Consider the following 15,296-nt stretch of genomic DNA (forward strand, 5'->3'; position numbering starts at 1 on the left):
TTCACAGCTGACCTAGAGATTGTTGACTGGCCTACAGAATTCTCCAAGGCCAATGGTATTGATGACTGGACAGACATTTTTCTTAACAAATTACTTAGACTATACAACAAACATTGTCCTATAAAAACGAAACAGATCACAAACAAACGGCTTGGTTGCCCATGGCTAACCAGCACCATTCTGAAATCCATTGACAAGAAACACCAATATGAAAAGCAATATAGACAGGGCTTAATACACAAAGATATTCTTAAACACTATTCATCAGTTCTCACCAAAGTAATAAAGAAAGCCAAACAACTATACTACTCCAGTAGATTCACAGACACTATAGGAGATATAAAAAAGACCTGGAAAACACTCTCTCAGATTCTAGGGACCCACAAACTGAAAAAAAAACAAGAATATTGTCCTAACTAAACCTAATGAAACACCACTATATCCCACTGACACAGCTAACAAGATAAACGACTTCTTCTCAACCATAGGATCTAATCTCGCCAATAAAATCCCACATACCAATGCCCATGCCGGGGACTACCTAGATGGGAATTTCCCAAATTCCTTCTATCTTGCACCAACTGAGCCCTCGGAAGTCACCGAGATTATAAAGTCACTTAAAAACAACTCAGGGAATCTGTCTTATGTCCCACCATTACTGTACAAGCGAGCGGCCCATATCCTTTCGCATGCTATTTCATTACTTTTTAACAAGTCACTAGAAACTAGCACCTTCCCGAAACTACTCAAGATGGCAAGGGTTACACCAATACATAAAGGTGGTGACCCTACAGACTTAAACAACTATAGGCCAATATCAAACTTACCATTGCTATCCAAAATCTTTGAGAAACTCGTGCACAGGAGACTATATTCATTTATAACAACACAAAACATACTCAACCCCTGCCAATTTGGATTCAGGAAAAATAAAAGCACTAATGATGCAATCATAAAAATGCTAGATCTGCTTTACACAGCATTGGAAAATAAGGAATATCCACTAGGAATTTTTATTGACCTAAGAAAAGCTTTTGACACAGTAGACCACTACATCCTTCTCCACAAACTTGACCATTACGGTATAAGAGGCCATGCGCTTGCTTATTTCAAATCTTACCTTACTAATAGGTATCAGTATGTCACCATTAAAGACACAGCATCAACAACACGGCCACTTGATACTGGAGTTCCACAGGGAAGTGTCCTTGGTCCCCTGCTCTTCCTCATATACATCAATGATCTTCCAAACGTATCCCAACACCTGAAACCCATTCTCTTTGCTGACGACACGACTTATGTCATCTCTCACCCTAATCTTGCCACCCTCAACACCATTGTTAACGAGGAGCTGATCAAAATATCGACTTGGATGACAGCCAATAAAATTACGCTTAACACTGACAAAACCTACTATATTATGTTTGGTAGCAGAGCAGGAGATGCACAAATTAACATTAAGATCGACAACACTCTAATTACCAGGCATAATGAGGGCAAATTCCTAGGCCTATACCTTGACAACAACCTGAATTTCAGCACCCATATCCAACACATAACCAAAAAAGTATCCAAAACGGTTGGGATCCTCTCCAAGATACGATACTACGTGCCGCAAAATGCCCTTCACACACTATACCACTCACTTATTTATCCATACCTCACCTATGCCATTTGTGCTTGGGGATCAACTGCAGCAACACACCTAAAGCCAATAATAACCCAACAAAAAGCTGCAGTAAGAATAATCACTAAATCCCATCCCTGGCAACACCCCCCCCACTCTTCATAGATCTAAACTTACTCCCTGTTCAGTACATTCACACTTACTACTGTGCAATCTACATCTACAGGACGTTAAACTCCAATATCAACCTTGACCTAAAACGCTTTCTTGATAGTTGTGACAGAACCCACAGGCATAACACCAGACACAAACATCTCTACGACATTCCCCGTGTCCGACTAAACCTTTACAAAAATTCAATGTATGTCAAAGGCCCTAAAATCTGGAACACCCTACCTGAGAACTCTAGAACTGCAGACACATTCATCACCTTCAAAACTACCATTAGAAAACATCTTATCTCCCTGATACACCCCATCAACTAACTACACGAATACCACCTGGTGGTTCACACTTACACTCACTCACCCATTGGACCATAAACAAATATTAATCTCAATCTTAAAATAATGAATCCTATGATACTCCAATACTGAAACTATGTACTGTGCAAAAACAAAAGCATTCACATTGCTAAACTCACAAACTAGTATTTAGTCACTTAGCCATAATACCAACTTACCTCATAATTTGTAATATTTTAAAATAAAGAATTAAACTAAGTCTGCCCGAAATGCCTAGCCATGCTAGGCGTTCTAGTGGTACACTCTGTAATCATTATTTAACTACATGTAAACCACACAACAATCAAATTCTGTAAATTCATCATTGTAATCTTTATAGAGAATAAACTTTGAATTGAATTGAATTGAAAAGGTAAAAATACTTTAATCCCCAATATTGGGCTATTTACATATGTTGCCTTACCATGTCTGATTGTTATGTTTTTGAGTAGGAACAATGCGGTCAGTTTTTAATTTGCTATAGTGTTGACAACCAAAGTCGTGTAGCAAAGCTGAAAGCATGATAAATAAGTGTATCTTAGTGTCTTCAAAATTATTCAAATATTAGACAATTAAAGCTATGGGGATTTCTGTTTCATGGCACCGCATGCTAGGGGTCAGTGTTAAACCGGTGTGCATCTTTCCAATAAAACGATTTAAAATTTCGTGGCAGCTAGCATTTAGCCGCACTTGATCCATCAGGGCCCTTTTCTAGGATGCCACCCACAACAGCTGGCTAACACCTGGATATCTGTATACTGCTAGGTGAACAGAGGTAGCAGGTGGAAAGACTTGCCACAAAATTAGTATCCAGTCCAATAAACGAGCCAGCGTCTTGTTTGTTTGGGGGGAGGTTACATTTTCCCTACGGATTTAGCGCTTACCCATAAATATATAATAATCACCCACTGGAGCCAGGCCATACTTAACCTAGTGACACGAAAGGCAATAGAAGACGCATAGAGCTACAAGACTTTGGCAGTGGATCAGACCAGGTTCAGATTACTAGTGGAACAGGATTTATGATGGAGTGCTTACTTACCTGTCTTTCAGTAACACTGGAGGCCTTAGAGGCGAGGCTCGAGATAGACAGAGACATAGTATAGGTCATCATGCGAGCTCTCCTGCCATCTTCTCCTTCCTCCCAAGGAGTCGTTACTATATCTAAGGGTGGGAGAAACTAAGTAACAATGAAATTAGCTCAGAGGCACCCACCCCACCATATGTCCTCGGACCAAGGTAACACACCTAGCTTGGCTGGGTGCTTGGTTCTTGTAGGACTGCATGGTCCTGTCGGTTAGAGCGTCATGTGTTTTCGCTCACCATGAGGCGGCCAAATCATTGATTCGAGTCCTTGGCTAGTCGCGGTGTTGGTATTGAACAATACCACTCGTTCGTGGTTACTAATATATATATATATATATATATATATATAAGAGGGGTTGTTGAGGTGGTTTGGTCATTTAGAGAGAATGGATCAAAGTAGAATGACATGGAAAGCATATAAATCTATAGGGGAAGGAAAGAGGGGTAGGGGTCGTCCTCGAAAGGGTTGGAAAGAGGGGGTAAAGGAGGTTTTGTGGGTGAGGGGCTTGGACTTCCAGCAAGCGTGCATGAGCGTGTTAGATAGGAGTGAATGGAGACGAATGATACTTGGGACCTGACGATCTGTTGGAGTGTGAGCAGGGTAATATTTAGTGAAGGGATTCAGGGAAACCGGTTATTTTCATATAGTCGGACTTGAGTCCTGGAAATGGGAAGTACAATGCCTGCACTTTAAAGGAGGGGTTTGGGATATTGGCAGTTTGGAGGGATATGTTGTGTATCTCTATACGTATATGCTTCTAAACTGTTGTATTCTGAGCACCTCTGCAAAAGCAGTGATAATGTGTGAGTGTGGTGAAAGTGTTGAAAGATGATGAAAGTATTTTCTTTTTGGGGATTTTCTTTTTTTTTTTTTTGGTCACCCTGCCTCGGTGGGAGACGACCGACTTGTTTAAAAAAAAAAAAAAAAAAAAAAAAATTATATATATATATATATATATATATATATAATATATATATATATATATATATATATATATATATATATATATAAATATATATATATATATATATATATATATATATATATATATATATATATATATATATATATATATATATATATCCATATCCCACGGAGGCAGGTTGACCATTATTCACAGTCTTGCCAGAGGCTCACCCGTTTCCCTGAATCCCTTCACAAAATATATATGAATCTATAATTAATAGTACAAGTCAATCATTTGGCTCTCTCGTGGGAACTGATTTCACGAATGGTCTATATAAAACTGAGCAAAGGGCACCTGCACATGTTAACTGCTCCACGAATCTTCACCTAGTAATAATTGACAAAGGTGTAAAATATGAAGATAATCAGTTAAGACATTTTGAAGTTATAAACGAAAACATTAGATAGGATGAGAAACTGTAGGTAACAATGGCATCCCACCATGCAGTACAATTTCTTTGTGCAGATGTATATTACATTTAAGACTACAATCCTTTAAGAAAAAAAAATGAGTTTTTAAGAAAGTCCAGTCTGATCAAATTTCCAGATTCCAAGTTTTCTAAGGAAAAAATGCATCGCAATAAATTTGCCCATACACAAACTAAAGTGAATGGGTAGTATCCTGGCCATAAGATGCATCATCCATTAAATATTGAAGCCGTGCAGAAGAGGTAGATTCAGCTATTTTTAACGTAATAATTAAACAGAAATCAAAATTTCACACTATTTTACATAAAATGAGAAAATCCACACCTGCACACTTGAATTTCACTCTCCGCATTTTGAAGCAATGCCGCCTAGGTTTTTGAAACTTGTTTAAATCATTCCAAGATGCTGGGTTCAACAACTTTGATCACTGGGTACCTGCACACTCGAATTTTGCCAAGAATCTGGGTCTCGCCGTACACAACCACTGAAAACTTGAAGCTGATAGGAAGAGGCGTTCTTGAGTTATGAGCAACGAAATCAAAAAGTTGAATGAAGGAAAAAAAAAATCAAGCCAACACTTAAAAAGTCCCCGTTAGGGGATACACTAAATCAAATATTTCCTCTCTCTCTCTCTCTCTCTCTCTCTCTCTCCAGGACGATAGGGAGTTGAAGGAAAAATTAAATATCAGTCTCTTCAAGTTCAATCTGATGGAAGCGTTCAAGCTCTAAGAAACAAATATTAAGAGGTATGTACCTTGTATACAATCTTACCAGAGACCTTCCTGGCAGCGAGGACATCACCCATGAACTCCTTGTGAAGAAAAAGATAATTGAAGACGGCATCGACGGGGAGTTGTATGACAGTATTGAGTACCGCCCTTCCTTGATGTTGCTCCTCCAGGGGGCACAAACTGGCTGCAAACATAACGCATATTATGACTGCTGATTTCAAAAGATTTTGACAATTAAAAAAAACATTTCACAACTCGCCCACAAATTAGAAACGAAAACTAAGCGACATCCTAAACCATTTTCAATCCCTCCCTAAGAACTGAAACGTTGTCTAGTTTCCCGTTCCAATTTGTTTGTTAGCTGTAAACTGTCACAGCCACGGTATTGTGACATTCTAGACATTTTTTAAAAAATTCAGTGACGTGTGCCTTATATTCTAGACATTTTTTAATTGTGACATTTGAAAAAAAAAGCCAAAAACAAAAACAAAAAAAACTATTTACATCTACACATAGGCTACAAATGTAAAGTAAATAACTATACACGAATTCAGCATCATTTACGTCTGAACGTTGTATAATTGGCTTCATGATTGAGGTCGTCGCTTTCATAATTCTCAAATCTGTCTCGTCCATTCCTGGCTGTGGAGGAGAAATCAGCGTAGGGAGCACTGGAGCCTTGTACCCGAGTGCTGGATTCACCATTGGCCATCGCCGGGTAAGACTCCACTGGTTCCTGGCCATCACTTGCCACATGATTCTAAGATTTATTACAAAATTAATCACCCTATGAATCTCCCCCCCCCCAGGAAAAATTACCTAAAGGTACGCAAATTCTTAACTAAGCTATTTAAGTTAAAGTTATTTTTGTATTACGTAACGCTTAGCATATATATTAGTTTTGAAGTTTGCGATGAAATTAAAATAGGGATATAAAAGAATAATGCATAATTTTAGTTAAGTAGTTTCTTTAGGAGGATAGCAGAGTCTTTACTTGATCTCAAAATTAGGAACAAATGCAGTGTGCTGCTAACCTTATCTATTACATTTTACAAAGGCAAAAGCTAACTACATTTACCTTACACGCAGTATGAAGACAGTGTGGTTTATAACTAATGTAGTTATAATAGGATTAGTGCTATAATAGGTGCCAGTGTTATATAAAGATTTTTTGAATTAGAGCTTGATTTGCTAAAAAAAAAAATGCTTCCTTTAATCGTCCGACACAACAAAAGTAAACATTATTGGAAGAATTAGACATTTTTCCACAAAACTGTTAAAAAGTTTGACATAAGAGCACAAGATTTTAATAGAAATTTTTTAAAGATAAGTGATTAAAAAATAATTTGTCATTCATTAGCGTTAGTTAGGGTTATTTCATTGGATTTTACGTCCAGCTAGGCTAACATTAAGCATACAAGCTTCAGTGGCTCTTGCAAAAAGAATAAGCGTATTTTTATTTGATAAATGACTATCAAACATCTTTTAACAGCATAAATAAGATTTATTTGTTATTTATGTGAATGGATGTCAGTTTTAAACAGGACTATGAATAGATACAGAACAGTCTAACCCAAAGAGACAATAAAATAAAAGATGAGAGTAAGACACATGTGCAACATCTGGGTATCTTTATTGTAGACGTTTCGCCATCCAGTGGCTTTATCAATACAAATTCCAGGACATAACTTGAAGACAGTAGAACTATGTACAGAAGATGAGGTAATCAGTCCCTCAACCTAGGAGTAGGTGCGAACAGCACCATAGTCGTGGAGATTCTGAAGCAGAAGACAGAATCCTGGCGCTTATATAGTAACGTCAGGTGAAGCAGACGAGGGCAAATTCACTGGTGGGCGGGATTCCCCAGTGGAAGTAGGTCCTTCCCAAAGAGATGGGGAATCCCGCCCACCAGTGAATTTGCCCTCGTCTGCTTCACCTGACGTTACTATATAAGCGCCAGGATTCTTTCTTCTGCTTCAGAATCTCCACGACTATGGTGCTGTTCGCACCTACTCCTAGGTTGAGGGACTGATTACCTCATCTTCTGTACATAGTTCTACTGTCTTCAAGTTATGTCCTGAAATTTGTATTGATAAAGCCACTGGATGGCGAAACGTCTACAATAAAGATACCCAGATGTTGCACATGTGTCTTACTCTCATCTTGTCGGTATTGTATACCATTCGTACACAACTTGTCAGACACTGCAACATCATGGAATCTTAATTCTGAGGACATGTACATAACCTTCACAACTACGACTACTACTACTTCTACAACTAACCCATCTCTTTGGGAAGGACCTACTTCCACTGGGGAATCCCGCCCACCAGTGAATTTGCCCTCGTCTGCTTCACCTGACGTTACTATATAAGCGCCAGGATTCTGTCTTCTGCTTCAGAATCTCCACGACTATGGTGCTGTTCGCACCTACTCCTAGGTTGAGGGACTGATTACCTCATCTTCTGTACATAGTTCTACTGTCTTCAAGTTATGTCCTGGAATTTGTATTGATAAAGCCACTGGATGGCGAAACGTCTACAATAAAGATACCCAGATGTTGCACATGTGTCTTACTCTCATCTTGTCGGTATTGTATACCATTCGTACACAACTTGTCAGACACTGCAACATCATGGAATCTTAATTCTGAGGACATGTACATAACCTTCACAACTACGACTACTACTACTTCTACAACTAACCCATCTCTTTGGGAAGGACCTACTTCCACTGGGGAATCCCGCCCACCAGTGAATTTGCCCTCGTCTGCTTCACCTGACGTTACTATATAAGCGCCAGGATTCTGTCTTCTGCTTCAGAATCTCCACGACTATGGTGCTGTTCGCACCTACTCCTAGGTTGAGGGACTGATTACCTCATCTTCTGTACATAGTTCTACTGTCTTCAAGTTATGTCCTGGAATTTGTATTGATAAAGCCACTGGATGGCGAAACGTCTACAATAAAGATACCCAGATGTTGCACATGTGTCTTACTCTCATCTTGTCGGTATTGTATACCATTCGTACACAAAATAAAAGATGATTACTGTACTTTTCGGCCTCATACTGAGGTGTTCTAAAGTGTGAGGTTGAAAAACAATACTCATTTGTTCGGTTGTTTCCATGAGGGTTTGTTTATGCTATTTACAAGTAGTATTGATTACACTTGCCACTACATCAGTAAAGTTGTTAACCAAAAAATACCTTACCTCATCCAGCCTCATGTTTGACACTTTCAAGTGTTGTTACCGGCTGTTGGAGTTTCACTTGAGATCCTATCAGGGAGTTACCAAGGGATGTTAGTACACTGGTACTTCAAGACTGCTGCACTGATAGATGTTACCACTCCTGCACCTCTTCCTTGCATACTCCTGGACAGACTTCTTTATAGCCGCCTCGTGTTTTCCTTCTAGCGTGGAGAAAAAATTAAGAAAAGAGATCAACAGTAGGATTACTAGTCCATACTAGACAGATCTCACTCACACTATAACTACTACCAATTCAGAGTCATGTACTTATATACCTATTATATCTATGTGACTCTGATGGGTTAGTATTATACCCCTTAAAGAATATCTTATCAATTCACATACACTTTTTAAATTACACCAAAGTGGTTGGGCCACTTACCTTTTATATCCTACCTCTCCCCCCTCCTCCCACCCTTTTCCAATATTTCCATCCTTACCCATCCTTCTTCCTTACCCATCTTACCAAAGCTCTGGTCATCAGAAGAAGAAAAAGAAGATGTATCTCTTCAACCCATTCTTGAGACTACCTGTAGTACTAGTTAAATGATCCTCCCTTCAAGGGAAGTGCTTTGATGGTAAGAACTTTTGATACAAGGAATGACAGCTAATCTTCCTTTCTTCAGACCGCACTTGATTACCTCCCGTTCCTTATGAATTATTGAAGCTGGGTTTCATCTATAAGCACTGCTTTCAATATCTTCCTTTGTAACAGATCCTCCATTTTATGTTACCTTTCTGCCTTCCAAATTCATTGCGTGGTTATTAGATTTCACATGTTGATATCTTGTAAACACACTTAACCGAGAATGGAGGTAATCAGGTTGATCAACGGGAGTGTAATTCCAATTCCTGGGAGAGAGCACTTCACCAGAATCAAGGTAACTGATATATAAAACATGTGTAACAGTTGGGCATACTCATCAGCTTGTCGGTACTGTATACCATTATATTCATCAGGGTAACTCCTTTGAAGTTATTTTTCTAAAATCTGTTCTATACAGCACTATAACAAAATAAAATCCCAATGCTCGCGGAGTAATTAAAACATAGTAAAAATACCCATGCAAAATTTATTAGACATACCAATAGTGTTGTCTGATCCACAACATTCGATGTTAATCACTAAATTACCTTGGGTTACACTGATGCAGTCTTGCAGGAAAGTATTCCTTGGGTTACACTGAGGGAGCTTTCGCAAAAGTATCCACTAGGTTACACAGCCTTGCAAGAGTGTATTCCTGGGTTACAGTGAGACAGTCTTGCAGAAGAGTAACATCCTCACAGAAATAAGTTACACATAACGTCACTACACTCTTATCAATGTCAACTACTGATAACTAGCCTTGTTTGCCAACGTCATTTCCTCCGAAGGAAGTTACTACTGAGGATAAACCAGCCTCTCAACGCCCTCATGCTCTGCAAATCCTATACTATACAATCACGTCCGGAAATGCTGTATACTGCTTAAATTACTTAAACTATAAATATATTTACAAAGGAGCATTATTATACCTCAGCAGACGCTATCATTAAATGAAGGTCATATCTTCATAAGAATATAACAGTTACTATAATCCAAATTACTTGTATATATCTTAGGTATAGTGCAGACAGGGACATTTGGAATATACTGCAAAAATATTGTTTCCTTGTTTATTTTTTAAATGCTTTTATTGCTTTTGTATCTAATAGTAATCATCGAACAGTGATGGACGAATATGAGGCGAGTTAAGTGATAACTGATAGGTGAATGATAAGGCGATGGCGGTGTAGATTAAGGATGAAATCATAAAAACCATTTACTAGGATGCATCACTAGACGTGATTAACGTTACAATGAAAAACATGGTGCAGTCTGCTATTCGGGAACTGATCGTTTTACCAAGAAAAATTGATTTACTATAAAGAAAATTGTATTTCATTAAGAAACAGATTGTTGTATAGCTTTCTATACAGAAAATCCGAAACTTCACTGGGCCAGGAGCTACCCAGAACTAAGTACAGATAAGGTAATATTTTATGTGGTTATGTTATCGTAATTACGTAACTGCAACAGGCTTTCAAAGGGAATCTTACAAAGAATTGACTAAAACAAAGACTATTATAATAATCCACAATTTTTAAAGAGGAAATTAAACTGCTTACTTTTACATTGAGCTAGTTTATTGTATGCCCCACAACTCAGGTTTAGTGTGTTAGTGCAACAGAGGGTTACAGAGGACACAATGGGTGGGTCTGTCAAATCCTACCTGGTATCATGACATCTTTAAAGATATTACATTCATTTCATATATTACTCTCATAGCTAATCAATACAATGCAATATGTAGACACATTGTTCCCACATGACCACACACCAAGAGAGTTCCCAGACTGAATGAGAATGTGAAAAGAGAAACCTTCATTTCAACTTATAAGGAATCATCTGGCGCTGTGGTCTGAGGAACATACACTTCATATACTAATGTCATATTTAATGAGGATACACTTCTATTACACAGAACAGGAATTGTAGATACACTGCTAGTCTTCTTGTAGCAACTGAGGAAATCTTAATATATTCTATGAGCATCTTAATCCTTTGGGTCTAGTGTACAAGGCCACCGGAACTCCTGACCAAACTCGTGAAGCCACAAATTAGCAACTGAAAGTAAACATGGAGTTGAACTTACACGATGGAATGGATAGTCTAATATCTCTGCTAATAATGACTGACACTTTATGAAAGTGTTACGAGGCAAGAAACATAGGGTGAATATAATGAATTTGTGATCTATTATTAAATTGTAATTTTATAAAGGTTACGAAGTAATATTATTGTAAAGTTCATGTACTTTTCTTGACGACTGATTAATATGTTGCACATGAGGTTCAAAAATAAAAAAAATAGAAGATCCTGTGAAATATGATAACAAAATTTAACAAAATTGGAAAATAAAAATTAGATTATATAATTTATAAAGCACTCATCCAGACGATCATACAGAGCGTTTGAAAACGATAAATTAATTATAATCATGATTACAAAAATGCATTAAAACCCACAAGCATACATCAAGTTAAAATATCCTTCATCAGTTAAAACATTAAATCGTTAATTATTAAAATCATAAGTGATAAAGCAATCTGTGTTGTAAAACTATTTAATGTATTATAATATTAGGATAAGATCAGGAACAACTAAAACCAGAATTACATTCACAAGGAAACGGAAAACACCTTTAGGGTTATACAGTGCCTATGGAATAGGAGGTAATCAAATTTGATCCGAGAAGAGGAAGGGTAGCTCTAATTCCTTGGATCAAGACCTAAACATCATCTGCTTTGTTAACGCTGCATCATATTCACAGGAGAGTGCTAAATCCGTAAGGGTCATACAGCCCATCAGGAACGGGAAGGGAAGGATAGCTCTAATGTTTGGAGCAACAGCCCTTCAACATCAAGGCACCCCTCTTGAAAGGAGTTTCAGTGGTAGTGCCTATTTCAAAGCAACTCCAGTCCTGCTAGAACGTACGTCCAGCCCTGCTGGAAGGAAACCTTGGCTGCCGCAGTTGCTGAATCCATAATGGAATGTTGAACGAGATTCTCACCCTATAAAGTCTAGCCAGCTTAAGCTGACAGATTTTATTACCTCGTGTATGAAATCCATCCTGTGTGTGATGAAACAGGACAGGAAAAAATAGCTAACCTTTGTTTCCAAACTGTAATGCACTGAGTATTCCACTATGTAATTTGTATACGAGCAGAAAGAATAGAGTGGCCGTGCAACACTATTTTAAATAAGAAAAACTTACTCCACTTTTCACCAAGGAGGACAGGGCAAGCGGCGTGCATTGTACGGTAGTCACCCTTGCCATTTCGTTCAAGGTTGAACCAGAAGAGAGCAGAACCTTGCCTTGCTGGAACCTCCACCGCCAATGTGGGGAACACTGTCGACCCTCCGGCCTCCACGTCGTTTAACTATTAAACAATTACTTACATTAATCTGTGAAAGGAACTGATGCCAATCAGCTGATCAATAATATAGTTTTGGTTCGAGACACATTCGTAGATACAGGGAAGGGGGGACTGATATCAATTACATTCAACTGAAAAAAAAAAAATTGGCTTGTCCTAAGGTAGGTTGAATATTAGCACCAGGTCATACCTTCTCAAAATAAATAATAAAAAGTAGTCTGAGAAACAGTTCAATTATTTTTTTTATGTACAACTGTTATATCCCAAAGTATGATCCATTACAATGTGATCTACACTCGGCTGGTTCAAGAAATGTAAGTAGATGTATGCTCACTGAAAATGACATTAACCATTTTTTCTCAAATGATATAAATATGTATAAACTTACGTAGAAGAGCATTGTGGCCAAACGATCTCCCAGATGTGGTGCTTTGTCAAGCGATTTCTGAAAATTTCCCCAAAAAAGTAATTAGCCAGATGTAATATAGATTTTTTTTTTATAATATCGAAGATGGGATATCAACAATATCCTTTAAGCTCTTCGAACTTTATTTGAACCAACATATTAAAAACATGAATGTAATATAAGAAACGGCTAATATTTATAGGAACACACATTTTGCAGGTCGAAAAAGTCGACATGAGCATCGTAGTGTCCACCGATGCCGTAGTTAAGAACGTGGAAATCTTCAGAGGTGTCCGTGGTGAGCCCCGTCATGTCTTCTATCCTCTGTAATATCCTATCCACAGTTGTATCGTCCCCTCGTTGAACCCACGCCCTGTGAGAGATATTAGTGATCCAAGTCCTGTGAGATATTGTTAATCCACACCCTGGGGAAAAGAGCAATGGTAAACTACGCCTTGGAGGACGACTGCTGTCAACTATCACCTTCTGAGATAGTACTACGGTATAATTTCTCAATATGGGAGAGAATATTAACTCACAGTGGGAGGAGCAGGGTTAATACTAACAACACCTTTCTACATTTTTTTACTGTAAGGAGAGTTAACTATTAAGTTAAAGAAACCTATAATTCCGTGTACAAACCATATGGCATTTTTGGACCTCAATTTTAATGCTTATAAAGCCAATACCGTCTATCAAAAATTATTACCTCATATATTTAAAATACAGGTAAAAATGCAGTCAGACATTTTTATTTTATGAATGCCATTAACGTTTATCAGCGAGACGTCACTACCCTCGGTTAAAAAAAAACTTGAGTAAAGTATGGATACAGTTTTAACGACACTCATTTTATGGACAATGAATATTCAGTAAAAGTCATGACAAGCTTCATTAATGTCTCTGCGACTTACGTTTTGCCCACCCTGGCGAGGGACTTTTGCATCTGATGTGTGGTGAAGGAGTGTACCATGGTGGTTTCCAGGCGCGGCGAGGCTATATGCTTCACTGTGCTTATCTCTGCCTCTGAGAGCACATCGTGGTACACTACAATAATAGGGTCGGCCCACCGTAGCTCCACTTTGAAGGGCATCAGTCGACGGTAGTCGTGGCTGTAAGCGTAGCCACACTTCAACCCTGCATATGCCTCTGGAGGCTTTTTTTTTTTTTAAGGAAGATGGAAGCAGGACATGAGATTCATTTTACAGTCATGTTAAAGAATCGCTATACTTGTGTAGGTCATTCAACAAGGGATCCTAATGTTAGGGAAGGAAAAGCTCACACACACCCACACAAGGAAATGAGTGAGCTACTCAAGTCCCAATATGACTCAGTTTTTAGCAAGCCACTAACCAGACTGAGAGTCGAAGATCAAAATTAATTTTTTATGAGAGAGCCACAGAATTTGGTTAACACAAGCCTATCTGATGTTATCCTGACGCCAAATGACTTCGAACAGGCGATAAATGACATGCCCATGCACTCTGCCCCAGGGCCAGACTCATGGAACTCCGTGTTCATCAAGAACTGCAAGAAGCCCCTATCACGAGCCTTTACCATCCTATGGAGAGGGAGCATGGACACGGGGGTCGTCCCACAGTTACTAAAAACAACAGACATAGCCCCACTCCACAAAGGGGGCAGTAAAGCAACAGCAAAGAACTACAGATCGATAGCACTAACATCCCATATCATAAAAATCTTTGAAAGAGTCCTAAGAAGCAAGATCACCACCCATCTAGAAACTCATCAGTTACACAACCCAGGGCAACATGGGTTTAGAACAGGTCGCTCCTGTCTGTCTCAACTATTGGATCACTACGACAAGGTCCTAGATGCACTAGAAGACAAAAAGAATGCAGATGTAATATATACAGACTTCGCAAAAGCCTTCGACAAGTGTGACCATGGCGTAATAGCGCACAAAATGCGTGCTAAAGGAATAACAGGAAAAGTCGGTCGATGGATCTATAATTTCCTCACTAACAGAACACAGAGAGTAGTAGTCAACAGAGTAAAGTCCGAGGCAGGCACGGTGAAAAGCTCTGTTCCACAAGGCACAGTACTCGCTCCCATCTTGTTCCTCATCCTCATATCTGACACAGACAAGGATGTCAGCCACAGCACCGTGTCTTCCTTTGCAGATGACACCCGAATCTGCATGACAGTGTCTTCCATTGCAGACACTGCAAGGCTCCAGGCGGACATCAACCAAATCTTTCAGTGGGCTGCAGAAAACAATATGAAGTTCAACGATGAGAAATTTCAATTACTCAGATATGGTAAACACGAGGAAATTAAATCTTCATCAGAGTACAAAACAAATTCTGGCCAC

The 15,296-nt window shown here is 38.7% G+C and overlaps 1 protein-coding gene across 3 annotated transcripts in view; it reads right to left on the bottom strand.

Annotated features, from left to right (window-relative positions):
- The window catches only part of LOC128696536 (prolyl 4-hydroxylase subunit alpha-2), a 48,042-nt gene that overhangs the window by 13,308 nt on the left and 19,438 nt on the right, over nt 1-15,296 (bottom strand). For 2 of the 3 annotated variants that reach the window (XM_053787824.2, XM_053787823.2), the window contains exons 1-5: nt 9,730-11,175; nt 8,557-8,756; nt 5,908-6,103; nt 5,384-5,527; nt 3,173-3,294 (exon numbers count right to left, since the gene is read on the bottom strand). In XM_053787824.2, the coding sequence (XP_053643799.1) occupies nt 3,173-3,294; nt 5,384-5,527; nt 5,908-6,103; nt 8,557-8,571 (477 nt within the window). In that variant the 5' untranslated portion in view covers nt 8,572-8,756; nt 9,730-11,175. Of the gene's footprint in view, nt 1-3,172; nt 3,295-5,383; nt 5,528-5,907; nt 6,104-8,556; nt 8,757-9,729; nt 11,243-12,392; nt 12,559-12,943; nt 13,001-13,171; nt 13,335-13,875; nt 14,118-15,296 lie in introns of those variants that run through there. The other variant, XM_053787822.2, reaches the window with a different exon arrangement.

This window comes from Cherax quadricarinatus, chromosome 47, assembly GCF_038502225.1.
Source record: "Cherax quadricarinatus isolate ZL_2023a chromosome 47, ASM3850222v1, whole genome shotgun sequence".
In the NCBI taxonomy this organism is placed as follows: Eukaryota; Metazoa; Arthropoda; class Malacostraca; order Decapoda; family Parastacidae; genus Cherax; species Cherax quadricarinatus.